Here is a 26020-nt window from a genome sequence, read left to right on the forward strand (position 1 = left end):
TGGATCTATACGGTTGGAATTCAACCAAGAAGTAGGAGAAGTGCAAATTGTAGCGCTCCAAAATCTTACAACCACAAACTATTTACTGTTAAAAGAACATAAGGGATGTGAACAGTCCCCAGGAATGGGTTGTTTTAATTTATCTGAATTCTCTCAGACTGTTCAAGTTCAGTTGGACAATATCCACCATATCATAGATAAGTTTTCACAAATGCCTAAGGTGCCTAACTGGTTTTCTTGGTTTCACTGGAGAGGGCTGGTAATTACAGGTATGCTTTGGTTATGTAACTATATTCCTATTATGTTAATGTGTGCGCACAATTTAATTAGTAGTTTAAAACCTATCCATGCTGAAGTTACTCTACAAGAAGATATGTCAAAGAAATAATCAATCTTCCCAGGTTTTCTTCCGCCTGCTACTTCTATAGCTTTTCTTCTTCCTACCTAATTACAACCTTTAAATAGAACTCGTGCCACATGTCGAATTTACCGAGTATCATAATTCTTCCAAGTGGTAAAGACACCTCAAGACAAATGCTGGGCATAGAAGCCACAGGGCATAAATATGCAAAGAAATAAAAAGCTAACCTTTTCAAACAATAAGGCTTCTCTCTCACTTACCAACTTAACATTTCCCTGTATGGCCCCGGAAGATGACTGGTTAGCCAGAGACGGGTAAGATTCCTCAAGGGAGGAACAACCTAAGACAGGCACAGTCGCAGGAGGGGCATCAGGTGAGAAAATGGGGATCAGCAGAGGTGAGGCTTAGAACCTCCCCCCTCATGTTCTGAGAGAAATCTTCTGCATACATGGATGTTTATTGCCCTTGTCTAGCTCAGATTAACACATAGTCTACAGGCACACACCTGATCATCTACATTTTCTCTCTTACAACACTAAACTCTGTTTTCTACCTTTATCTTGTATCTACCTACCACTTCAGCATTTTATTAAAAATAATAATAATAAAGAGAGAAATGTGGTATCCACATATAAATCAAGTTTAAAAATCAAATGAATATTCATATTTGAACTGACTGTTTATAGTTCATAATGCATGAGCAAAACTGAAAGCTTCTGTGATGACTGCCCGTGTAATGTTCACCATGTAACTTATTCACTATGTAAGAATTTGTACTCCATGTAAGAACTTGTTCGTTATGCATCAGAAGATTGGAGACTGACGAAAATTAGGCTTGGGGTGGATTAATGATTGTGCTTTGAGTATTGACTCCCCTATACAGAATTTTATTGTTGTTAACAACTATTTGATCAATAAATATGAGAGATGCCCTCACAAAAAAAAAAAAAAAATATATATATATATATATATATATATATATATATATATATAAACACACTTCCAATTGTAAAATAAATAAGTAACCGGGATGTAATGTATAGCATAAGGAATATAGTCAAAAATATTGTAACAACTTGGTATGGTGATAGCTGGTACCTAGAATTATCATGTATATAAATGTTGAATCACGGTGTTGTACACCTGAAACTAATGTAATACTGTGTGTCAACTACCCTTCAATAAAAAATAAAAATAAAAAATAAAAAAATAAAAGAAAATAAATAATAAAAAAATGTCCCCTCCTCCAGGAAGTCTTCCTGGACTTGCCTAGGCCCCAGGGGCCATTTCTTTGGTCCTTTCAATGGCTACACTGAAAGCCTGTCCATCTACCCTGTAACTCAGGGTCTTTGCCCCATATGGTGCAGGCCCCCTGCACACGTGCACACGTGCACCCATGCACCCTGTACCCAGTATGTTGTCTCACGCAAATGCAGTGAAAAAGACACAGGGGTGCCAGTTATTCTGGTTGCTGTTAACACCTGAGTAACAATGTTGAGTGAAGCGGAAGGACCCAGCCTGCTTTATTCCAAAGCCTGGATGCATTTGCACGCAGGCAAGCTGGTGTTTTCAAAAAGAATTTTAAACTAAGAAAATGCTAACTCCCTCCCTCCCAGGCCTCACCCCACTGGGGGCCCAGGGCTGTGAGAGCCCCAGCCCATGAAATGTGTTCAGAACAAGTAAATTTAGAATGAACCAGTAAGGTTAAAATCACAAGCTAGCCATCTGCATTACCCATGTGGGGTGGGGGGTAGGGGTGGGTTGCTCCCACCTGCTGCTCTGTCTTCTAATTCAGAGTCACTGGCCTCAGGGAAGAATTTTAAAAATTTGCTCCTTTTCCTGACACATTGAACTTAACTTGGCATTCGGGGGGGAGGTTATTGAACAGAAAGTGAGGAAGGAATCCTAGAATATCATGACCCAGTAGTCAGTGGGGCACCATGGCACCTGAGCACATGTCAGCCTTGCATCCCACGTCACCTGCCAGGGGTGGGCATGCACACCTCAGCACCACTGGCAGGCTGGGTTTCAACATGGTCCTTCCGAGCCACTTCCTCTGGCTTTGCAAGTAAGACAACCATGGAGCCAAAGTCCAGTCCATTTGGTGCGGCACTGCCGCACACCGCTGTTCACAGCCTAGGACCCCAAGCCGGTGGGGGCCCCACCCTCCTGCTGGCAGGATGCAGTCAGACCACGCCGGGCACAGTTCTCCCTGCTGAGCCACCTGCCCCTCTGTCCCTGCGCCCGTTTGCTGCCTCTGAAGCCCGAGCAGCCCCTGGGGACAGCAGAGCCCCTAAAACACAAACATCTTGTCAGTAATGCAGCCTTTCCCCAGACTGCACAGAATGCCTGTTTCCCATCCCCAGATGAACTTGTGATGAGCTGGCCATGTGGAAACATCTGAGAGAGCCTGGGCGGGTCAGCAGAAGCTGGGTGCAGGGGGCCAGACATAGGGGCTGGGTGCAGAGGCCAGGTGCAGGATGCAGCCGGGGCTCCAGGCTCAGGAGCTCCCACAGGTGACAGAGAGTGAGCTGTATATGGGCCATGGATGGACGATCGCGGGGCTCAAGTCTTACTTGGGATTTCTTTTAGAGCACGCAGAGAATGTTGGAAGCCAGACATGACTAGGAAGGGCTTGTGTGCCCAGCCTCCTGTGTGGACTCAGAGGAGGTGGGCAGGGTCAAGGAGCCAGGCTGAGGTCACGGGCCTGCTCTCCTTCTGCTAAAGATGGCCCCTCCAGGCACAGACCAGGGAGAGGCACCCCAAGGCCGCCACTCAGAAGGTCACTCTCTGCATCTCTGCTCCCTGCTCTTCAGAGCACCACGGCTTTTCTGTCTGCACTCCAGGCCTGCAGCCCTGCAGGCCCAAACCACACAGGCACACCTTCCAAATGAGTTCTGCAGGAAGCACGGACAGAGGCAATTCCACTGTCACAGTACTGAAGACCGGTTCTGTGCCCATTTGCCCTCTGCCCCATGTAGGGCCACCAGCACTAAATGCCCGCACACGTGCTTTTGGGAAGGAATTCCCTTTTGTTCTTATTCAGCATACTATTGGGGTCTCAGGCAACAGTAGACCCCAATAGTATGCTGAATAAGAACAAAAGGGGATTCTTTCCCAAAAGAAAAAGTTTCCCTCTCACAGGTTTTGAGTTTAATTTTCAAACTGAAAGGATTTTATGAATATTCCTGGAGAATTTTCAAAAATACCCTGATTGAGAAGCAGAAGCCTGGGACTGGGTGTGCAAAGTGGTATCAGGGAGCAGGTCACTGGAGGGGCAGTGCTGGCAAGGGTCCAGGCCTTGGGCATCAGGTCTCCTGGGCCCACTGAAACTACAACAACCTTTAAAGTAAGGGAAACAGACCCTAAACGAGATTCCCTTGCTCACTCTCCATGGTATGTCAAGAGCTGGTTTATGTGGGCCCTGGCCACTGTGTTTACATCCATCTGAGCTCACCTTGGAAATGCAGCAAAGCCATGCATGGCTGAAGCCACACGTCTGCCTGAGTGGAAAACAAATGTGGCCATTTTCTGGCTAGCCCAAGCAGGGTGGTAAGTCGGTTGGGGTCCTTTGGAACCAAGAATACTCATCAGATGTGCATGTATTGTTGGAGGACCACCTCACTGGGTGATCTGGGCTTAACTGCACATGTATTCGTAGCCCTCCATTACTGAAAAGGCTTAAGGTGACTCTCAATAATAGATACAATTTAACGTGATAAATTAAATAAAAATGAGCAGGTGAAGAAGTGAAAGGCGAGGGGGTAGATGGTAAAGCTGTGCTGGCCAAGTGACCACTTCACGCTGGGGCCTCCTGTCAGCGTGCAGCGTGGACCTGGCAGGCAGAGAGCACATCCTCCCCAGGTTCCCATCCAGTGCAGCATATCCCTCTCTTGTGGGAAATAGTGTAACACAGTTTAGCCCAGCCCCCCAGTGAGACATGACAGTGACAGAGAGAAGAGTTCTCAGGGAGGTGCATGGTGTGGTCCCCACGGGCAGTCAACTGGGCCAGACAGGCTGGTCCCAAAGCCATAGATGGGACCACGTGGTTGGCACCCCTCCATGGATAGGTACTGATTAGCGTGAACAAGTCTCCAAGCTCCTTTGCCCAAAGTGTTATGAGCACGGGTGTTTGACAGCCACTCACGCAATAATCATGTAATCAGCCGCAGCTTCCCCAGGTGGCTTTAAAGGTTACCTACTGTGAAGACATTAGTCATGCATGGGTGCTGACACTGAACTTACCACAGCCAACCCAAACTCTGACCCAGGAACAACATAAAACTGAACTGACCCCAAAAAGGGACACTATTTCAAAACTGAAATAGTGGAACTGCTGAGTGGGGGTTGGGTATTTGCTCATTTACAAAAATATTTTTATGAAAGGCATGGCTGGGGCCCTTTGGAACAGGTTTCCCTCAGCCAGTGTAGCATAACCTACTTACAACATCAGATTTTCCTGCCTTCAGTATACAAAGTAAACCATGGTGGGAGAGTTCCACCACAGGCATGGTCAGCACTTAAGATACCACAAGGCCTTAAAAGCTCCACCGTGTGCCTCATCTATGGGACACCGCTGGGTATTCTCCTCCTGGGTGCAAAGGCTTCTTTCTGACATTGATTTGTCAAATTGTTTCCTATGAGGAGTTTCCAGCAATTAACTAAAATAAAAAGCATGTCAATAGGATAAAAACAAGGCAAAAGACAGAAAAAACTATGTAATCAAGCAGACATAGTTGTCAAAAAGCCTAATAAAGCCAAGGCTATTCTGGCACAACCAGGATTCAACACCACGTGTCCTGAGTCTAAGAGCACACGCCAGAAGGTGAGTGTGTCACCGGTTTCTGCTCCCCAGGCTGCCTTCCCACGGGAGGAGCAATGAGTGATTGACTGTGTAAACGTTCCAGCTTTTCTTCTCAATGCTCCCACTTCAAAATACGTTCCTTTGCCATTGCATTGTCATAAGCCCCTTGCTACAAATATTTGGAGACGGATTCTTTTCTTAGTGTGGATTACTAAGGAAATTTGTGGTGCATTCCCAGCATGTGCCTTGGGTCACTTTTGAAAGAGAGGCAACATCAACTCTTTTGAACACAAATTTCCTCAATAAGGAAGAAAAGCTATCCGTGTGGTGCTTAACTGTGACATATGGAATTCAGGTGTGGACATTATTTAGCAGCTAATTACCACCAGTGGTTGCTTTCTAAACTGCAATCTTTACACTTTGCTTTGCTAACACAAATATATGCAATAGAGTGATTTGAATGCAATAACTATGAGGCATTTTCTGCAGGCACTGGTTAGATTAAACAATTCCACAAATGCAGAAGCTTGCCACCCACAGGAACATTGCTGTTCCTTGGCCCTGTCTAGCTTTCCAGCTCTCCTTCAAGAAGACATGCAATCGGCATTTTTCTAAAGGTATAAGCTTTACTAGACCATTAATTGTATAAAAACAATGCTTATATACAGACTGGCCCTCAAGAAGTTTAGAATCTCTTTGATGGTGGAGAATATACAAATCTGTTCAAAATCATTGACTCCTTAAAGAATTCATCTGCTTTCTAAGCTGCTACTCCCATGCACATTTCTACTTCAAATTCTATGCATTTTATTCCTTGTATATACAGTTGGAAATAGTCTCCTAACGATTTGATTTTTTTTAAAAAAAGAAATAACACACTTTAGTATGTATTAAAAATCAGTCTGGCATTACAGTTTCATAGATAAAGGAATAAACAAACATTGCATTTGTCTTCAGCTTAATTATAAAAAGAGCATCCTCAGGATGCTATGTCAAGAGACACATGTCACAAACATGGATGAAATCTTGTGATACAGTGGGTCCTGACTCCCTGTCACTAGTCACCAGGATTCGAGGGACAGACTTTCCCGCTGGATAATTCTAGGATGCTGACCTCTAAAGTCTTCTTTTCCAGAGTAAAATCACAGGAGTCCATTTTCAAGAGGGCTTACCTGGTAATCTGTGTTCTTGTACTGAAATCAAGAGACCTCATTGAGCGTAGAACTTCAATGCATCCCAAGTACTGCAAGGGGAAAAACACAAATCATGAGCCCTGCAACTAAGATGAAGACAGAGTTCCTAACGGCATCAAGGGCAGTTTTGGAAGCCATGCACACTTTGTCTTTGTATTCATGGTAGTGCTTTGTTCTCTTTCTAGAAAGGCAACAACTCACCTATAAAAAAATATCCGGAATTTTTACATTGGCACTAAACTCAGCTCTTCTAAAACCCATTAGTATTTTCATTTTATTCAGAAGTATGTTTTTAAAAACTTTTGTTGTGCTATAATTAGTGTACCATAAGATGCAGAAGTCTTAAATATATATAACTCAATGGTTGTTTAACACATACCTGCCATGTAACTGCCACCCAGACCTCAACACCCCAACATCATATTTCTGCTCCTTTACTAGAATTCTAGAGGGTTATAATTTTTAAATGAAGAATGAAAATACTACAATCAATACCAAAATTTTGGCGAACATTAGACTTCATTATCAATAAATGTATTTTGGGCTCTATGAATAAACTATAAGATTACCCTCAAAGGTGCTTTATTTTAGTTTACCTGAAAGTCCTCTTCTGCATCAAGATATACTTTCAGAAGTTCCATGTTTACGTCTAAATGTGTAGTTAAGTTCTTTCTCAGTTTCCCACCTGAGAATGCATGTGTGTGTATGAATATATGGGCATAATTAAAAGTATAAATAAACAACTGGGAAGGCAGAAATTTGTGTTGCAAAGCCCCTGGGGAGTTTAAAGGACAGATATTTTATACCAGTGTCTTTAAATTTAGACTTAGCAGGAAGAAAACTCATGGTATAGTGCAGAAAAGACTGTTTGAATTATTCAGAAAGCCAGAATTGAGACTCTCTGTGTCATATCTTGTTATGTAACTTAAAGCGAAACTTTAAAGTTCTCTGAGCCTAAAGTCTCTTACACTCATAAAATGGGACATTACTCTGACCACTGCATAGCTCTGCAGAACCATCACCACCATATCAGTTATGTGGATACCGTGACCAGCACCTTAGCAACATGTGGATTAGACAACCAGGACTGCAGAGCCCTGCAACCACAGAGCACAACGGCACAGGCGCACATGAATACCAGTACTAACACTGCAGTGACGCGTGACTCCTACCAGTGCCAGCGCCACAGAGTGCCGCAAATGCCACATCCACCATCACAGAGTCACATGGATACCATGACTGCCACTGTCAAATTATGTAGATAGGATGATGTCACAAGTTCTATGAAAACTGTGAACAGTCGTACAGGCTTGTGTGAATACCCTGCCGGTACAGAGTTGTGTGGATGTCATTGCCACCACAGTAGAGTTATGTGAATATTACCATTGTCACTAAGGTACATCAAGACAATGACCTGCTTTGCAGAGTTACGGGATTGCCATGTCCATCACTGTCACAATCTGGGAACATCACAATGGGCCACAGTGTGACCATCACCACCAGCATCTGTATGACCAAAGTGGCGGCAACACCTCTCCTCTCAAAGATACACAGATACCATCACCACCAGCATCACAATTATGCAAACTTTACATCCAGCTGCAGACTGACGGGATACCCCACAACCACCCTCACAGATGCATGAATGTTAACAATGAGCACGGCAGAGTATCCTGATGCTGTGCCCTAGGCCACCATCAGAGAGCCAGTGGTTACTACAAACACAGCTGCAGAGCTAGATGAACAGCGCCCAACCATCAGAGTCGCGTGAAAACCACGAATACTGTCATGGTTATACAAACACCACTAGCAACACTGCAGTGATATTTGAGCACCTTGATCACCAACACTGCAGAATTATATTAATACCACCACAACCATCACAGAATTCTCTGCATACCGCATCCAGACTCATAGTTATGTGACAACCATGACCAAAGTCACAGAGCTAAATGAACAGCAAACCTACTAACATCATAAAGTACTGTGGGTGCCATGGCAACCAGGGCAGGGCTAGGTGGGTGCCACGGTGACCATCCCAGGGCTAAGTGGGTGCCATGGCGACCGTGGCAGAGTTGGTGGGTGCCACAGTGACCATCCCAGGGCTAGGTGGGTGCCACAGCAACCGTGGCAGGGCTAGGTGGGTGCCATGGCGACCATCCCAGGGCTAGGTGGGTGTCACGGTGACTGTCCCAGTGCTAGGTGGGTGCCACGGTGACCATGGCAGGGCTAGATGGGTGCCACAGCAACTGTCCCAGGGCTATGTGGGTGCCACAGCGACCGTGGCAGGGCTAGGTGGGTGCCATGGCGACCATGGCAGGGTTGGTGGGTGCCATAGTGACCATCCCAGGGCTAGGTGGGTGCCAGAGCGATGGTCCCAGTGCTAGGTGGGTGCCACAGGGACCGTGGCAAGGCTAGGTGGGTGCCATGGTGACTGTGGCAGGGCTAGATGGGTGCCACGTTGACTGTCCCAGGGCTAGGTGTGTACCATGGCAACTGTGGGAGAGCTAGATAGGTGCCATGGCGACCGTTCCAGGGCTATGTGGGTGCCACAGCGATCGTGGGAGGGCTAGGTGTGTACCATGGAGACCATGGCAGGGCTAAGTGGGTGCCAAATGACTGTGGCAGGGCTAGGTGGGTGCCATGGTGACCGTCTCAGGGGTAGGTGGGTGCCACAGTGATCATGGCAGGGCTAGGTGGGTGCCACAGTGGCCGGCCCAGGGCTAGGTGGGTGCCATAGTGACCATGGCAGGACTAGATGGGTGCCACGGCTACCGTGGCAGGGTAGGTGGGACAATGCTGATCATAGGAGAGCTAGGTGAATAATGTGACTGACATTGCAGTATTATATGTATCCCAACACCACCATTACAGTTATGTAGATATAAGTACCACCATCACAGAATTGTGCAGATACCACCAGTACCATGAATACCATCACAGCCACCACTGCAGAGTCCCTTGAATACACCACCAATGCCATCCCACACATATGGGAGTATGAACAAAGCTACTGAAGAGGGCTGGCAATACTGACACCAACATCAGTTATGTGACTCCAGCAAAATCCCAGCTCTGGGAACACCACACCCACTAGTGCTGGGGTGTGTGAAAACCACGTAGTAACAGAGAAGTGTGTGAATCCTACTACCACCATCGCTGCATTATGTGAAGACCACCAACTGCCACGTGGAGTTATTTCAATACTTTAACCACTGTGGCAGAGCCAGAACACCATCCCCAACATCCCTAAGGTATGTTGACGCCGTGTCTGCCGTCATGGAGCCATGCAAATGCTGCCACCACCACTGCTGCAGAGTTTTGTGAATACATGACCACCACCGAGGCCAAGTTACATGGCTGTGCTGACCGAAGTCTCAGATTCACATGAACACCACCACCACCACTGCACGTGACACATTTACACCAGCACCACTGTCACTGTAGAGTTGTGTAAATAAATACCATGTCCAAATTATAGAAGTGCCTGAATTATACCATCACCACTGTCACAGATATGGTGAAGAGCACCAACAGTGTTGCACAATGATGCCAATACCATGACAAACCGAGTGTGTGAGCATGGCCTCCACCAGCATTGCAGGTCATGTGAACACGTGACCACCTGTACCATCCTCACGCTGGTATGCAAACACTCACAAAGTCCTGGGGATAACACTGGCAGCAACGTCATAATGTCACATGAATGCAATTGTGCATGCAAGCATTGTTTTATGTGTTTGCAAACACCACCATGACAGGGCTATATGGCTGCCATGACCAGGGCACAGAGCTCAGGGGACACTGTGACCAATATCATAGTGCTGTGTGAATAGACAGCCAAGGGTGCAGTGATGGGACTACTACACCCACATGCCCAGGGCTGCGCAACCGCCAGGACCAGCACCACAGGGTCATGTAAATTCCATGACCAAAATGGCAGTGCTGTTTGAATACCACTGCCGCCACACCATTAGTGTGGAATATCATGCTCGCCATGCAGGGCGAGGTCACTACCATGGCAAACCTCACAGAGCTCTGCGGACTCTGCCACCACAGATGGAGGATCACCTGACACCAACACCCCCAGTGCTACAGAGTCATAGAGATACACAGAACACAATTATGTCAATGCCATAACAAATGTCACAGAGCAATCTGAATGCCCCCTGCTAGCACAGAGCTGTGTAGAGACCTCAGTGTAACAGAATTCTGTGAATATCACCAGCACCATCCCGGTGATGTGACCATCACCAACACCTTTGCAGTTATGCATACTCACGTCTCAGAATTCTGTAATTACTGCCACCACCTGCAGCTACTACGTCAGTACCACCACCTGCCATCATGAGCCGTGTGGATGCGACCCCACTGCTGCCGTGGAGTCACACGGTGACCAGCACAGCCACATCCCCAGGGCTACGGCGATACCACTGCCAGTGCCCTGGAGCTGAATCACCCTCCTAGGGGCCTGTAGCCCCAGTTCTCTCAACACCAATGTCTAGGCAAGTTCATATCCCTATGTCCCTCATCACACTGTACGGCATCCATGTTTTGACTCTTTGCTATCATGCGCAAAAGTATTTTGTTTTCATTTTAATTTTCAATTCCCTGATATCTAATAAGGTTGTAAGGCTTTCTCACTTGTTTATTGGCCATTTGTACTTCTTTTTCTGTTAACTGGCCCAGTGTTCTATTAGTTTCTTTATCTTTATTGTATAGATGAAGAAGATGTTAATTTCCCATTCAATCATTTTTCTTATGACAGTTTATTTTACTTAAAACAATTGTTACTGTAACAATGTAGTAGTAACTGCTGTAATCACATGTCTGTCATTTTCTGAATGGCTTTGGGATGTCCTGTCTTGCTGGAGAAGGTCTTCCTGTCCCCAGGTTCTTATAATATTCACCTAAATTTTACTTAACAATATTTATTTATTATTTGTGTATGCATTCACTTATTTAAGTGTTTTATTTAATGTTTTCTTGCTTACCTTTTAAATCTACTTGGAATTCATTTGTCTGTGTAGAGTAAGGTATGAGTTATAATCTTATCTTCCAAATGGACTATTACTTACATTAGTATCACTGATTTAAAGACATGCCAACTCTGTGGCATATTAAACTCCTATTTCTGTATGGATTTTTACCTGACCTCAGTTTTGTTACTCTTCGTCAATTCCTGCATCTCTTATATAGAATCTGCTTTATCTTAAGAACTTTAAAATTATTTTGTAAAGTCCTCCCACCCCTCAAAAACTGTTTGGATTCTGAGATTTCATACTACCTTGAGAAGAACTTATATTTGCTATTTTATCCATAATTATGAGAGTTGTCTCCATTTTAGATATTACTTATTGCCTGAAATGAAACTTTGTGGTCTCTATTATATATTAATATCCTTTACTTTTCTTCTTCAATGTCTTCCAGGGCATTTCTTTTTCAGAGTTTGGTTGCTATTGGGAATGCAAGTTTGATTTTTCCATCCCATGTCCATCAGATTTTTGCTAGCAGAGAGAAAATCTATTGATTCAGGGCATAAACAGGAAACTCAATCAATGGGCTCTGAAGATACAACACTGAATTATGAAAGCTGGACAGTGGAGCCCAGAAAACCTCCCCAAACCGAAGGTAACCCCCCAAAACCAAAGGAAACTTCCTGGCACCAAAGAGACTGAAATACAAGAGAAAGTGTAAAGTTCTGGGATTTAGATACAGATGTTCCTGCATCTGCTTCATAGAAAAGCAAAAGGAAATTCCTGCTAGAGAAAAGGAAAGAAACAATAGATGGGAAGAAATATTCAAGAGCAAGAGAATAAAATATTTAGTGTTGGAGGGAGACAGGAATGTTTCTATTTTCAAAGCTCCCTGAAGAAATATGAAAAAAAAAAGGTCTGCTTGTCGACACATGGCAGCTTAATTTTAGGACTAAAGGATAAGAGAGAAACATCGTGAAAGCATGAGGGGACGAGAAACAGGCCACTGACAAAGGAAGCTCTCTTTCGGCACCAAATGCAAGAAGACAAACAGCACCACGGAAGATCTGGAGGAGGGCAGCACTGAGCCAGGACCGCGGTTCCGTCCGGATGGGCACTCCAGGGGGAGGGCAAAGCGAGAACTCAGAAAGCGAACCACCCACAGGCACGCTATGAAAGAATTATTCCAGAAAGCAGTGAACACAGAAAAAAGGAGAATGTGGGTTATGAAAAACAATAAGAAAAGAATCAACACAAGGTACAGGTACACTTTATGCCTTAACAATCATCAGTACATATCTTACAATATGTTTTTTTACAATGATAGGGAACTAAAATCCCAAATCTCCACATGGCTGGTAAGGGACAGAAATAAAAGAGGTTGAGGAGAAGAGAAGCATGTAGGTATAGGACTGACTCATCCTAGGTAACAGTAAAAAATAATGTAAGTTTACATACAGGTGTAACAAATTTTAAATCACTGTAAAAATAAGAATAGAATGATCAACTTTCAAACTACCAGGGAACAGAAAGAAGAAACAAACAAAAATAGCCCAGCAGCAAAAGGAAAGGGGAAAGAATAAAATGAACAAAGAAAAGACAAAGAAAAAATAAAAAACAAAACATCAATTAATAGGTCCAAACCTCTGAGTAATCACAAAAATCATGAATGGATCTAACTCACCAATTAAATGTCAAAGCCTTTCACACTGGTTACGAATACATTTGTGTTAAAAAGAGTGACAAAGATGATAAAACATATTCTTTATCAGGCAAATGCTAACAAAGAAAGCAGTGAAATAATGGGGAAAATATCTCATTTACAATTTCAAGGAAGAAAAAACATGAAATAAACAAATGTGCAAGACCACATTGAAAAGAAACTTTAATGAAGGATGAATAAATAAAGAAAAACTGCATCTATGGAAAGACATTGGGTTGGAATATTTCATAATAAAAATTGCCAATTCTCCCCCCAAATCAATCTGCAATTTTACTGTGATGCCAATTGCAGACCCAAGAGAGCTTTTTTCCCCACAACTTTACAAAACTAATTGCAAAGTTTATATGATAAAGAAAGATCTTTAAGAACAAAATTCCTGCAGAAGAGAGAAATAAAAAGGAATTGGTAAAAAGTATGTGATATTGACATGGGAATCGACAAATCATGCAAAGAACTAGAACGAGCCCAGAAGGACAGGGCACACAGGTCTGTGGGAATCGCTAAGAAAAAACTAAGCCAGTCAGGGAGTGTGAGTATATGGCCAGCTGTCCCCTGGAGAGGAGCGCAGCCACACAGCCCTGCCCAGGCTATGGTCGTGGCCGTGTAGAGGCTGTGCTGTGGCACACGGTGCTGCAAGAACAGCATGCCCTCTCCAACATACCCACCTTACCCCGTGCACAAAAATGAATCCAGAAAGGATCAGACAGTACTACCCTATAGAAGCATCATAGGAAAAGAGAGAAAACACTACTTCTATAACAAGACCTAAAAACAAAGCCCATAAGGGAGCTCACGAAAACTAATAATTTTTATAAGAAAAGACAAATGATGTCAATTACATGAAAAGGCAAGTGAAAGACTGAGAAAAAAATGCAATAAATTTAACAGGATAAATTTACGTCCATGGTCCTCACAGAGTTTCTATGAGTCATAAGTAAGTGCATCAACCAACAGAAGAAAATGGGTCCAGGAAACGAACCCCAAGAGCCGGGGTAAGAAAGACAGCGGGCCGGAGGGCAAGTGCGGGCGGGGGATCAGAGGAGGGAAAACCAGCGCCGAAAGGAGATGCACGTCTTCGGCCAGCCGAGTGGTCGGACTGGGTGAAGAAACAGGAAAATGGACCCCCGACGTGTTCTCATGGCAAGTCTGGGTTGGTGAGACCTTTCTGGAAGATTATTTGGAAGTACCTGTGGATATAGAAACTGTGCTTCCCTGCAGCAATGTCCTGTAGGGCTTTATTCATGCCTAGGGGCATGAAGCGTGTATGCAAAATATTCAACACCTCATTGCTTGTATAGAGTGACAATCTAAAGCCCTCCTCAAAGGTTTATTAATAAATGCATGGCTAAGCACTTAGGGCTCATCCAAAGTAGGATTCCAAATAAAGCCATTTTTGAAATGATTTACGCTTAGTGTCCCAGCGACACTGCTACTTCCTCCACATTCTACTGGCTAATGCAGGTCACAGGATCAGCCCGGATTCAAGGGAGGGGGCTCGGTTCACTGGGCCCACCTTCGGAGACCTGAGAGCAGAGAGGAGACGTAGATGGAGGCAGGAGGGGCAGGGGAAGAGGGGTGGGGGCGGGGAGAAGCTCTGTCTCTGAGTACTCATGTCTTACACTTACAATAAGAACGTATTCATTTAGCACTAGTACAATTACAAAATAATGAAAAATCTAAAACATTTTCCACCAAAACAAAACAAAAAGACCATTCTTAATAAAATAGGGCCTTCATGCCATGAATTGATCTCAAAGTGCCCAGGAACTCTGCAGACTCATTATAAGATGTTTGGAGCCTCCCTTCTCAGCCCTCGGGACAGCCATCCTTGCTCTGAGGATGCCATGGGGGAATGAAGTGTTCAGTGATCCAGAACACTTCTTGGGTGGGCTGTTCCTACAGTGGGCATCATTGAGTTTCAGGTCCCAGCCTCAGCGATGGGTCGAGAATGGGTGTGTGATCCCAGCCAGGCCCACAAACCAAGGTCCCGTGGGCTCTGTTGGCCCGCCTGGACCATCTGCCATCCAGCAGTGACAAGGCCCAGTGCAGTTTCTGAGGCCGTGCAATTAACTGTAACTGGGTTATGGTGAGGGGCCCCCAAGCCAGTAGAGGTTAGGAGAATTATCAGTAATTAACCCTGGTGATTTCTACCCTTAGTGACTATTAAAGGCATCTTTTAAAATTCCTTTGGAATTATGGTGTGCCCAGGTTTGTTATTTCCAAGCAAGGCCCCAAAATAGGGATGTTTTCTGTGCTACACCTAAAGAAAATCTATTATATCTTGAATATTTTATTGTGAGCATACTAAGAAATTTGCCTTTTAGACTTCTGGTGCTAAGCAAAAAAGTGTTTTTTAAATGACTTTAAAGTACCTACGTACTCATTACATTGCAACTAAAAATTATATAAGCATTTATTTGCTAATCACATGTAAAAATTTCCTACATCATTAATGTCACAATTAATAAACACATACGTGCATCTGTTAGGAGAGGTGCACACATTTCTTTCTCTAAGGTAGAGAAAAATGGAACAGGTTCAGAGAGCCTTCAGGACCTTCCAGTTTACAAGTCACGCCTATGAACACAGTCACTGGGCAGCAAAAGAAAATACCAAAGCTGAGATGGGACAAACTGCTGGGAATCAGGGGGACCGTGGAGCATCATCCGTGGGAGCAGTAAGTCTGGGACAGTGGATCTCAAGGGGTTTCCCCAGCCCACAGCATTGGCAGCATCCAGGAGCTTGTTAGAAGTGCCAGTCCCAAACCTCCCATGAGCTCCTAGGGGGAGCTCCACTTGAGTCTGAGATCTGTCTGCACAGAGACTTTCCAAGCTGTCTCTGATCTGTGTTGAACACAGGCTGTGTAAGTTCAAATCTTGGGGCTTCCAATTAATAGTTGTAACCTTAGCTTCATAGTATTTTTTAAAATTAAATCTCCCTAAGCCTTGCTTTCCTTAAATGAGAATAGGGGGGTGATAATATCTACTTCCTGGATTTTTAAGTATAAAACCCCCCTTAAAGTATCTCATGCAAAGAAAGCCTGGCACACGTGTGGCTTGAGATACCAGTAATGGTATTATATTATTAGGCTCTAAGCCAGTTTGTGAGGAGCACCTTCACACACACACAGGTCAGGGCTTAGCTACAGCTCACACTTGACTAAAAATGGCATAAGGTTCAATGTGCTTTATTTCTTAAAACTCTAGATTACCCAGACATGATGGGTTTTGGCTCTTGTTTCTTTCAAAAAGACCTGGATACACGGCCCCCAGTTAGGGAACCAAAATATCCCAAATCTTTGGAAACTGATCATATAACATTATAGGTGGACTTGTGAAAATTCAAGTTCATGACATTAAAAATAAAATAACTCCAATCAAGTTTCTGAAGGTTTTCTTTGAGAAACAGGAATATGGGCAAACATCACTGTTATTAAAAATAACACCTCAAGGGCACATAATAAAATCAGCTTTCTGGATGAAAAAACATTAAAAGCAAAAACATCTAGGGGCAGAGACAGAGAGACAGAGTTCTTCTAGCAGAAGCAAGAATCACCTATAGAAAAATGAGTTAGCTTGTTTAGAATTCAAAGAAATGATGGGGGTGTGCCGGCCAGGAACCAGAGCCATCAGATGAAGTGCGACTTAAAAAGGCCCTAAGAGAACCCACAATTCACCCAAGCAAGAAATGAAGGAAGACATTGCTCCTTCCATCCACATGAACAGCGGTAGCCGCTGCAGCACCAAGGCAAAACCATCAGTACTTCAGACGGCTCTCTGCAACTGTGGGTTTGAGCCAGCTGCAAATGAAAGCAAAGGGCAGGAAGCTGACAGTGGGGAAGGATTTGTCACAGATATGTCACCGCCACAGACTGATGGCTTTCACCTCATCCTGGAGAGATGCAAGCTGCTGTCTCAGAGGTCTACAAAGACCTGGAGGCCCAGCAGGGCACGTGACTGCCCAAGGGCAGTGGGGTCAGCCGAACTGGCTGGCAGTGGGTCAGTTCTTCCACAGGGAGTCTCAGAGGGAAGAGGGGTTGGGAGACAGGGAATATTGCTGGAGCTAGAATAGCACATGATCCCCACAGGATTCAGGAAGTTAGGGACAGAGGGACTGAGGTCCAAGAACAACAGAAATTTGTTGGCATTGAGGACTCGCAGGAGCGCCAGGAGGTCAAGGGACGCTTGCAACATTCGCAAACTGCAAGCAATACTCAGACTACCAACACCCCCCCCCTCCCGGGCGAGTGGGAAGTAGCGCTGCGCCCTCGTGCCCCCGAGAGCCGTGGGTACCCTCGGGGGCTGAGAGTGCCTGCTGGGGCTGTGCCTTGAGCACTCATTTCTTCTTCAGAACCCCGGTCCGATCTGAGTTTTCACAATGAGGGCTCACCCACAAAGGTTTTTTTTAATAAAGGCAAAGTATAGCTTGAAATTCCTTGGACCTCAGAAACAGTAGGTAAATCATAATAAAAAGTGTGCAAAGGCTGAAAAAAGAAAGGTAAGGCAATATTTAACATAATAATAATCCAAATTATTTTTTCCTCATGTTTTTTCTGCCTAATCAAACACACAGCCACACTTCTGTGTGTGATTGTGTAGATAAAGGATGTGGCAGGAGATGCACCTGGTGTGCCACAGGAAGTGGATGCTGAGGAACAGAAGTGGCCTTGTACTTTTATTTCACACCTTTCAGGACTGTTGGATTGTTTGTGTAATGAGTACAGATTACTCTTATAGAAAATGAGTTAGCTATACATATAAAGAGGCTCAAATCAGTTCCTGTGCTTCAGAAACTTCCTTTCTATCATTATAACATGAGAAGTGGATCTTAATTATCTCTACTCCAAAAAAGCTTCATGCACAAAGGTGCTTTATCAACAATAATTAATCACAAAACAAAGAAACAAACTAAACGCCCCTCAGAAGATGGTGCTCCACTCACCGGATGGGCTATGTCATCATCACCACCTATTTGTGAAGACTGTAATTACTGAGAAAAAGGATGTAACAGAGTCAGTGAAAAACCCAGGAATTATACCAAAATGTGATTCGTAAGAAGGAGCATTTATCAAGCACTCACTGTGTACCTAGCATCTTTGGGTGGCGATCCTGGCAACAGCCAGAGTGACAGCTACTATTACTGGTCCCATTCTACAGTGAAGCAGAGTATGAACAGGAAATTTTCAGAAAATACCTGACTGGACCACAAACGTGTGAAGATGGACTAACTTCATTAGTACTCAGAGCTATGCAATTTCAAGACACAATGAGAAATCGAAAACTGGCAAAAACTGGAGGGCTTAATGGCATCAGTGTAGGGGAAGTGAGATGAGACAATGCTTTCTTACTCACTCTTGGTGCACCCGTAATCAGACAAGCATTACAGAGAACGACCCAAAGATTTGCATGTGCAGTCTTCTCTTTTGACCCAAAACTTCTCTTGTGGGAAGTTAGTTCAGGGAGATTCCCACACATTTTAAGAAGGGACATGTGCAAAGGTTTTTACCATGTGGTTGATCCAAGCAGTAATTAAAAGGAAAAAGATGGATCTCTTTTTGGAAAAAATCTCCAAGTAAGGTAAAATAATCATAATTTTAATCATAAAGCTAATTCAGGAAAATATGCATATTGTGACATCATTTACATTAAAACCAAAAAAGAAAACCCCACAAAACTACCTACCTATTTCCAGGGCTGTATATGTACCTGCACAGATGCATGTGCACGCACAGAACAAAGGTCTGTGCTCAGGCACCTGGTGGGCAACGGCAGTGACCATTTGGTTCCTGATAGCGGTGTGAGGAACTTTTGCTTTTCCGCTTTTTGTATACCTTATGATGCTATTTTTTTTTTACAATGAGAATGCATTCACTTATTGCCTATGCAGTAACAAATAATTACATCTCTAAAGGGCAAATGAAAGAAAGGATCTCAAATCTGAGCATGTTTTAGAAGTACCTGGAGTATCAAACCCAGAGTGTGGGCACCCCCTCCCCTGAGATTTTCTGACCCGGCAGGTCTGGGTGGGGCCTGATGCCCATGGTCTGGCCAGCCATCACAGTGGGGGAACCAGTGCCTTAGAGGGGTCGCCCGCTGGGCTCACACGGTCAAGGCAGGAGCCACTATCTGAACCCAGATCACCTCGGATCAGATACTAACTCTTGACCTCAATTGTCTGCTGCCCAGGCCCAGGGCTATCTTTGTGTGGCAGGATTAAGGAAGACTTGGTTTTTTAACATTAAAAAAAATGTTTTGACATATACTTACTGGATTTTTAACTACATAATATCAGCTTATCTTGAATATTCTGTGTTTCCTAATGTTCCTCAGTAATTTTTTAAAATTTACATAATGAGCTCCCTTTCTCTCAATGAAATGACTGCCCAAGATGGGGTGACCCCAAGCTGACCTCTGAAAAGGACCCAGCTCTCCAGGCAGGGATGTGCTCTCACTCCATTCATGAAGGACATACAGGGCTAGCAAGGACATATGCTTTCCCTACCGGCAGGCATCATCCCAAAATAAGAGGGGACTTAACTAAACAAAGAAATTAAGAAAGAAACAGGTCTATGTTATGATTGAGAAAATTCCGCCCTGGGGGATGTGAACCCATTTGCCCACCAAAATAAATGTACAAACATATACGTGGTAGCACTGTTCATAATAGCTCCAAACTGGAAAGAAAACCAAATATCCGTCAGCAATGTAATGAATAAATAAATAGTGATGTGTTACGCAGTACGGCGACGGCACAGCAACGAGAGGGGGGCAGTCTCGGCCGCTCGTGCGCCGACCTCCCAAACGGGTGCAGGAGGCCCTTCGGCCCATCATCCCCTCTAAATGTTCACTGAGCCCTGCTCTGTGCCAGACGCGAGTCTAGGCCCTGGACAGGACACCAGCAAGCAGGGCAGCTGAGGTCCTGCACTGGCTGAGGACCCCTTCCGGTCAGGAAAGCAGGTAAGAAATATGAACAAATGGTTCCTTACCTTTTGGGTTCATGAGCCAGCTCCCTACCCACACTCTTGCCAACCCAGACTTCTTTCCCGCGACTTCTCCATCCCATCCTACCCCATGTCCTGTAGCCACACACACAATCTCCCCTGCCTGCAGTCACTGCTGCCTTCCCTCCCTCCCCTCTGCCCCTTCTCAGATCCCTTCTGACCCTCCAAGATCCACATGGAGGATCAGTCAGTCCCAAGGCAGTGCCTCCCACCCCTAGGGCAGTAACAGTCTTGTCTGAGAAAGCAGGAGGGCTTTCTGTTTCCTCTTGCCACGGACCTCACGGCCTTTCCCATGATGCATCACCACACCTTTGCCGCGTCACAGTGCTTGGCACAGAGAGAGGAAGAGAGTCATGCTGCCTGAATTCAAAACAGAAAATGTAGACCTTGAAGGCTGTCTGTCATTGTCATCCCCTCCCTCCCTGTCAAGTGCCTGCCACCCCAGCTCACCTCTGAAATGTAGACTTAGTGTCCTGTGCCATTGTCCCCAAGCCCAGCAGAGGCTCCAGCACCTGTTTACACATTTTGTCACCCGAGGACCCTGCAGGACTGTGCCTGTTCCTCTTCACATTCCTGAAACCTCACATGTAATGGTACAAAATCAGTGTTTGTTGAATGTATTCACTAAGGGCTAACACAGTTAAAGATTCTTTCAAATCCCTCCAGCAATCAGAATTAGAAAGCTTACAACACTTCATTTGATAATGCAGGAATCTCATGAATCATAATTTTTCATTAACTTTTTATTTCACTTATTAGCCCAATTTGTACTGGTTTGTGATACTTAAGGTACTTAAACATTCTGACTGTGTTTCCCCGAAATTATTCTGGAATTTAGATATCTGACTGTTAAAAGGCCTTTCCCCTCAGCTATATAATTCCAAGTGAGCATCTCAGAGTGTGTGCACGCAGTTAAGAGCACTGTGAACAAAAGGGGGTGCTGATCCTAGCAAAGGAAGAGAGAGAAAAAAGGGTGTTACATTTGCAAATAATATGTCTGTGATTATTTCAAAATAAAAAGCATTAAAAACAAATCAGGAAAGAAAAATCTAGGCTATAATGCTATTGTTATAAATTTCAAAATCTTCTCTCCATCTATACCTACATGCCAATACAGGCAGCTTCCAGTTGGGCCTACAGGCGCACTTCCTAAAAGATCAATAAATTGACATTTGCTCAACTCAATCACATGTGTAGAGTTTCCCAATGATTCTTTATAATTTAAAGATGAACATACATTCTGCGAGTTAACTACCTAATCACTAAATCTAAATCTTAAATGGCATGTGCACTTTTAAGCCAAACATGTCATAATTACACAAGTCAATATTTAATGCTTCCATATGCCAAGCCTTCATATTTAAAAGTGAACAAGAAAACCCACTGGCTTCAAATTTCACTTCTCTGTCTCTTGTTCTTTTAAAAACATGAGACTACAGTTCTATGAAAAGCACATGTCAGTTCTGCTCTGCTGGCAAAGGACGAAGCACTGGAAAACAGGCACATATTTCTGCATTCGGCTTGATAATCAGACAAGAGCAGACTCTGGACTCGTACAGCTCCAAGTTGCAGACCACCTCATGGCTGACCCCCTTGTGGACTTCAGCAAATCACTGGACCTTTTTGGGGGGATGTTTCCTTACCTGTTTAATGGGATTGCTATGAGAAATACATGAGGCAGCATGGATTTTAAACAGTGGCATTATGCTGTACACGTGTTCTGGACACTGTATAGCCACACACGTTCCCATGGTAAGTGTTTCCGACTGGCTTTCCATAAAACTTGACACCAACTGACACCTCTGACCACAGCGTCAGAGGATCTTTCCCTTCCCTCTTTGCCAATTCTGTAGGATGTGCTTATGAGTGATTTATTTTCATTTTGCTATTTATCTAACATCATAATTTTTTACAATGAACTTTATTGCTTTGGAAATGAGATTTTATTTAAATTTTAATGTGCAGTTAAAGATTTCACCTAATTTAAGGAGATACTGAGAGGTGCAATAGGGAAGGCACTGCCGCTCCACACCCCTCCCAGGGACCTCTCTCACTCACTCCTGTTATCCAGAACATTTCTCATCCTCTCCCTCTAGACAGCTCCTGCTTACATCCAGACCTTGGGTCCTTGAAGAAGTCAAGTCCCCACTTACCTCTGGCTCATTTTATTTAATATACTATATGTCTTGTAATTATTTTTTAAGATATAATTCACTCACCATAAGAATTCCTCCTTTTAAAAAAGTGCACAATTCAGTCATTTTTGGTATTTTTCACTATTGTGCAACCATCACCACTATTTAACTCAGAAACATTTCCATCACCCCAAAAATTAAACTGGACAGGGACCCATTACCAGTCACTCCCCATCATTTCCCCAGCCCCAGCTCCTGGCAGCCACTAATCTTTCTGTCTGTACAGAGTTGCCACTTCTGGAATAACATCACACACTACGTGTCCTCTTGTATCTGACTTCTTTCACTCACGTAATGTTTCCAAGGCTCATCTGTGTTGTAACCAGTATCAGTATTTCACTTCTTTTTATATCTGAGTACTATTCCATCCTAGGGTTAGACCATATTCCAGGTACCCATTTGAAGTTGATGGACATTTGAGTTGTTTCCATTTTGGGGCTGTTCTAATTAATGCTGCTTTGAGCATCCATGTGAGTTTCTATGTGCGCATGTTTTCAGTTCTTGTGGGTGGACAACTAAGAGTGGAATTGCTGGCCCCTGTGGTAATTCTATGCTTAATATTTTGAAGAATGGCTAAACAGTTCTCCAAAGCAGCCACAGCATTTTACATTCCCATCAGCAGCGTATGAGTTCCAGTTCCTTCACATCCTTACCAACAACGTTGTTTCTTTTTCTTTTAGCCATCCTAGTGGATATGAAGTGTTATTGTGGATTTGATTTGCATTTCCCTAATGATTTATGATGTCAAGCACCTTTTCAAGTGATTACTAGACATTTGTATGTCTTTTTTGGAGAAATGTCTATTCAAATACTTTGCTTATTTTTTATTTAGGCTATTTTTCTTTTTATTTATATAGTTACAATAGCTCTTTATATATTCCAGATGCCAATCCCTTATCAGACATATGATTTGCAAATATTTTCTCCATTCTATGGTTTTTTCACTTTCTTAATAATATCCTTTGAAGCACAAAAGTTTTTCATTTGGTGAAATTCAATTTAAATATTTTTCTTTTGTGGCTTGTGCTTTTGGTATCACATCTAAAAATCCACTGCCTACTCCAAGCTCACAAAGATTTACCCTTATGTGTCTTATGTGAGTTTGATAGCTGCTCTATATTTAGATCTTTGATCCATTTTGAATTAATTTTCATATATGATGTGAGAATATGATTCTTCTGCATGTGGATATCCAGTTGCCCACAACATCAGTTGAAAAGACAGTTACCATTGAATGGTCTTGTGCTCTTGTCAAAAATTAATTGACCATAAATAGATGGGGTGATTTCTGGTCTCTCTTTTTCACTGATTTGTTTTTCTATACCTAAGCCAGTATTATATTGCCTTGAAATCAGAAAGTGAGTCATCTAACTTTGTTCTTTACCAAGATTGTTTTGGCAATTTGCAGCATGACTGCATTTTCAAATTATTTGATTAGTTATTTAATTAAGTCCTATTTGATTCATTCGTTTGATTATTTGGCTAGTTTCTGACTTCTTTACCAGAATGTAATCTCCAGGAAGGCAGAGACCACATTTAGTTTTTTTTTAATCCCCACTTGTATCCTCAGTAGCTATATAGAGCCTGACACATAATATGAACTTAGTGCAATTTATTGACTGAATGAATGAAAAGTTGACTACTCAATTTTTTACCATGATAAATATTGGAAGCAGCTTAAGTACTCAAAATAGGAATATGTTTTAAGTAGCAGTACATTAATGGGATAGAATATTATGCAACCATTAAAGACCATGTCTTCCAACAACATTTAGTGATTTCAAAATCACTGAGCCTGGTCTCAACTTTTCATAAATGGAAATAAAGGATGAAAAAAAACAATAAAAATTTGAATAGAAGTTATGGAAGATTGTGATTACAGGTGATTTTAATGTTCTTCTTTCTGCTTTCTTCTATTTTCTACTTTTTCTGCAACTAGCATGTATTGCTTCCACAAAAGAAAGTCAAACATTATTAGCTAAAAGTATCCACAGTCATTAAATTGTGCACAGACTTCTGGATCTGCAGTAATAGTCGATGTGTCTGTTTCTAGGATTTTGTTGTTGGTGGAGCTGACCCCTAGTGGACTTGAATTGCTTCAGGTTCTATCAGGAGACATGATCACACATGTGTAAGTATTCTCTGAGAAATTAAGCTAAAGATGCAGAATGTAAAATACTCTAGAAGCAAGCTCCTTCCTGAGTCCCAAGCCTCCTTGTAAGTCATCACTCTACAGCCTGCGAGAGCCCTAGGCCCAGAGAAGGTGGGAGCTTCACCTTTTTCACACAAATCCCCAGTAGCTACCAGCACACCCGAGCACGTATGAGCACTGCTGCCACACAGCCAAGAGAGCTCAAGGTCAGCGACCCTCCACCACAGGCCCCGCTGCTCCTGCAGTGGCCTGAGGATGGGTCCCAGAAGCTGGGAAGCTGAGAGCCCACAACGGGGCCGGCAGGAACACTCTGTTGCTTCCAGCCTTCAGCACACCGAGGTTCCCCCTCACAGGCACCCCAGAGCAGTGAAGACATCCCTGCACCAGCACGTCCCGGGGCAGGATTCACGTGAGTTAGGAGGATGGGTTGACACAGAGCTGGAGTCACAACCTTGTGATATGAAAATACTCTTTCTTAATAAAGCAAATGAATGATCAACCTCTGACTGGAGGCGGAGGTCGGCCCTGGCTTACAGCGCTGTAGAGAGGTGCACTTGGGACTCGACAACAGGGCACCGACAGCTCAGGTAGCAGACACCTGTCGTGCACTGTGCCAGTGGCCCCACAAATGTTCACTCACTTCACTCCTACTGATGACCCTATAAAGGTGGTGCTGTTGTCACCCCCCTTTTAGGTAAGGGGCTTGAGGATCAGGGGCACCTCTGCATGGCAGGCAGCTCCCTGGAGACATGGAAGACTGAGAGGCGGGTGCAAGTGCCCACGTGTCCAGAGAGCCCAGACGCCCACTGTCAGGGTGGAGCCCAGCACTGAGGGCAGGCACAGCACGTGGCCGAGGCGGGGCCCAGGACGATGGGAATGAACAGGTTGGATATTGAAAGTGGTGACAACCCACTCTCAGTTTTCCTGCGTCCTTTGTCAGATTATTTTCAACTGCTAAACAGGGGAGAAATTAGCCATCCGGTCACATCTGAACCTGAGGTCTAAGTTTCCTTAGCCAGTGAGATGACTCTCTTTTAATCTTTCATCTCACAGAGAAAATAACATGAGTACACATGCCATACAGGCTTTCATCAAAAGAGCTAAGATGTCTTTGTAAAGGTTCACTGGTGGCGTGTCCTCTGTCTCATTTACAGCAAGGAAGCTGAGTCAGAGAGAGGAAGGATGACTAGCTTTCAGTTAAAAGTAAACCACTGTGCTTCATTCCGTCTGACAATCACAGCCACTCCATAGGTCAAGGTCAAAGGAAAAGAGGGAAGAGAAATTCCAAAAATACATGCCAGTGTTACAGCAAAAGCCACGTCATGGCTGGTGAGTGAAGGGGCAAAGCTGCCCCCTTTGTCCCAGTGTGTCTCCGTACACCGCTTCTGTCCTCACTCTGACACTGACCCTGCTGCTTGCCCCTAAAACAACAACCTTCCCCCTAAGCACTGGTTTCCTTCACTCCCCAAAAAATAAATTGAGAGATTATTTGGCAAGTCGGCCCCTGACAGTCTCCTTTGCTCCTCTGTGCAGCTGGCCCCTTTGCAGGCCCTAGTCCAGTCCTTTCCTGGGAACCCACCAGGCCTGGGCCCGTCTCAGTGCTGGGCCTCTGTTTC

At 44.0% G+C, this 26020-nt stretch overlaps 1 protein-coding gene across 1 annotated transcript in view; it reads right to left on the reverse strand.

Annotated features, from left to right (window-relative positions):
• Nucleotides 1-26020, reverse strand: part of SHC3 (SHC adaptor protein 3) — a 165064-nt gene that overhangs the window by 122579 nt on the left and 16465 nt on the right. The window contains exon 2 of the mRNA XM_036882583.2: nt 6338-6408. Within this exon, the coding sequence (XP_036738478.2) occupies nt 6338-6408 (71 nt within the window). The remainder of the gene's footprint in view (nt 1-6337; nt 6409-26020) is intronic.

The sequence above is a fragment of the Manis pentadactyla genome, chromosome 3, assembly GCF_030020395.1.
Source record: "Manis pentadactyla isolate mManPen7 chromosome 3, mManPen7.hap1, whole genome shotgun sequence".
Taxonomy (NCBI): domain Eukaryota; kingdom Metazoa; phylum Chordata; class Mammalia; order Pholidota; family Manidae; genus Manis; species Manis pentadactyla.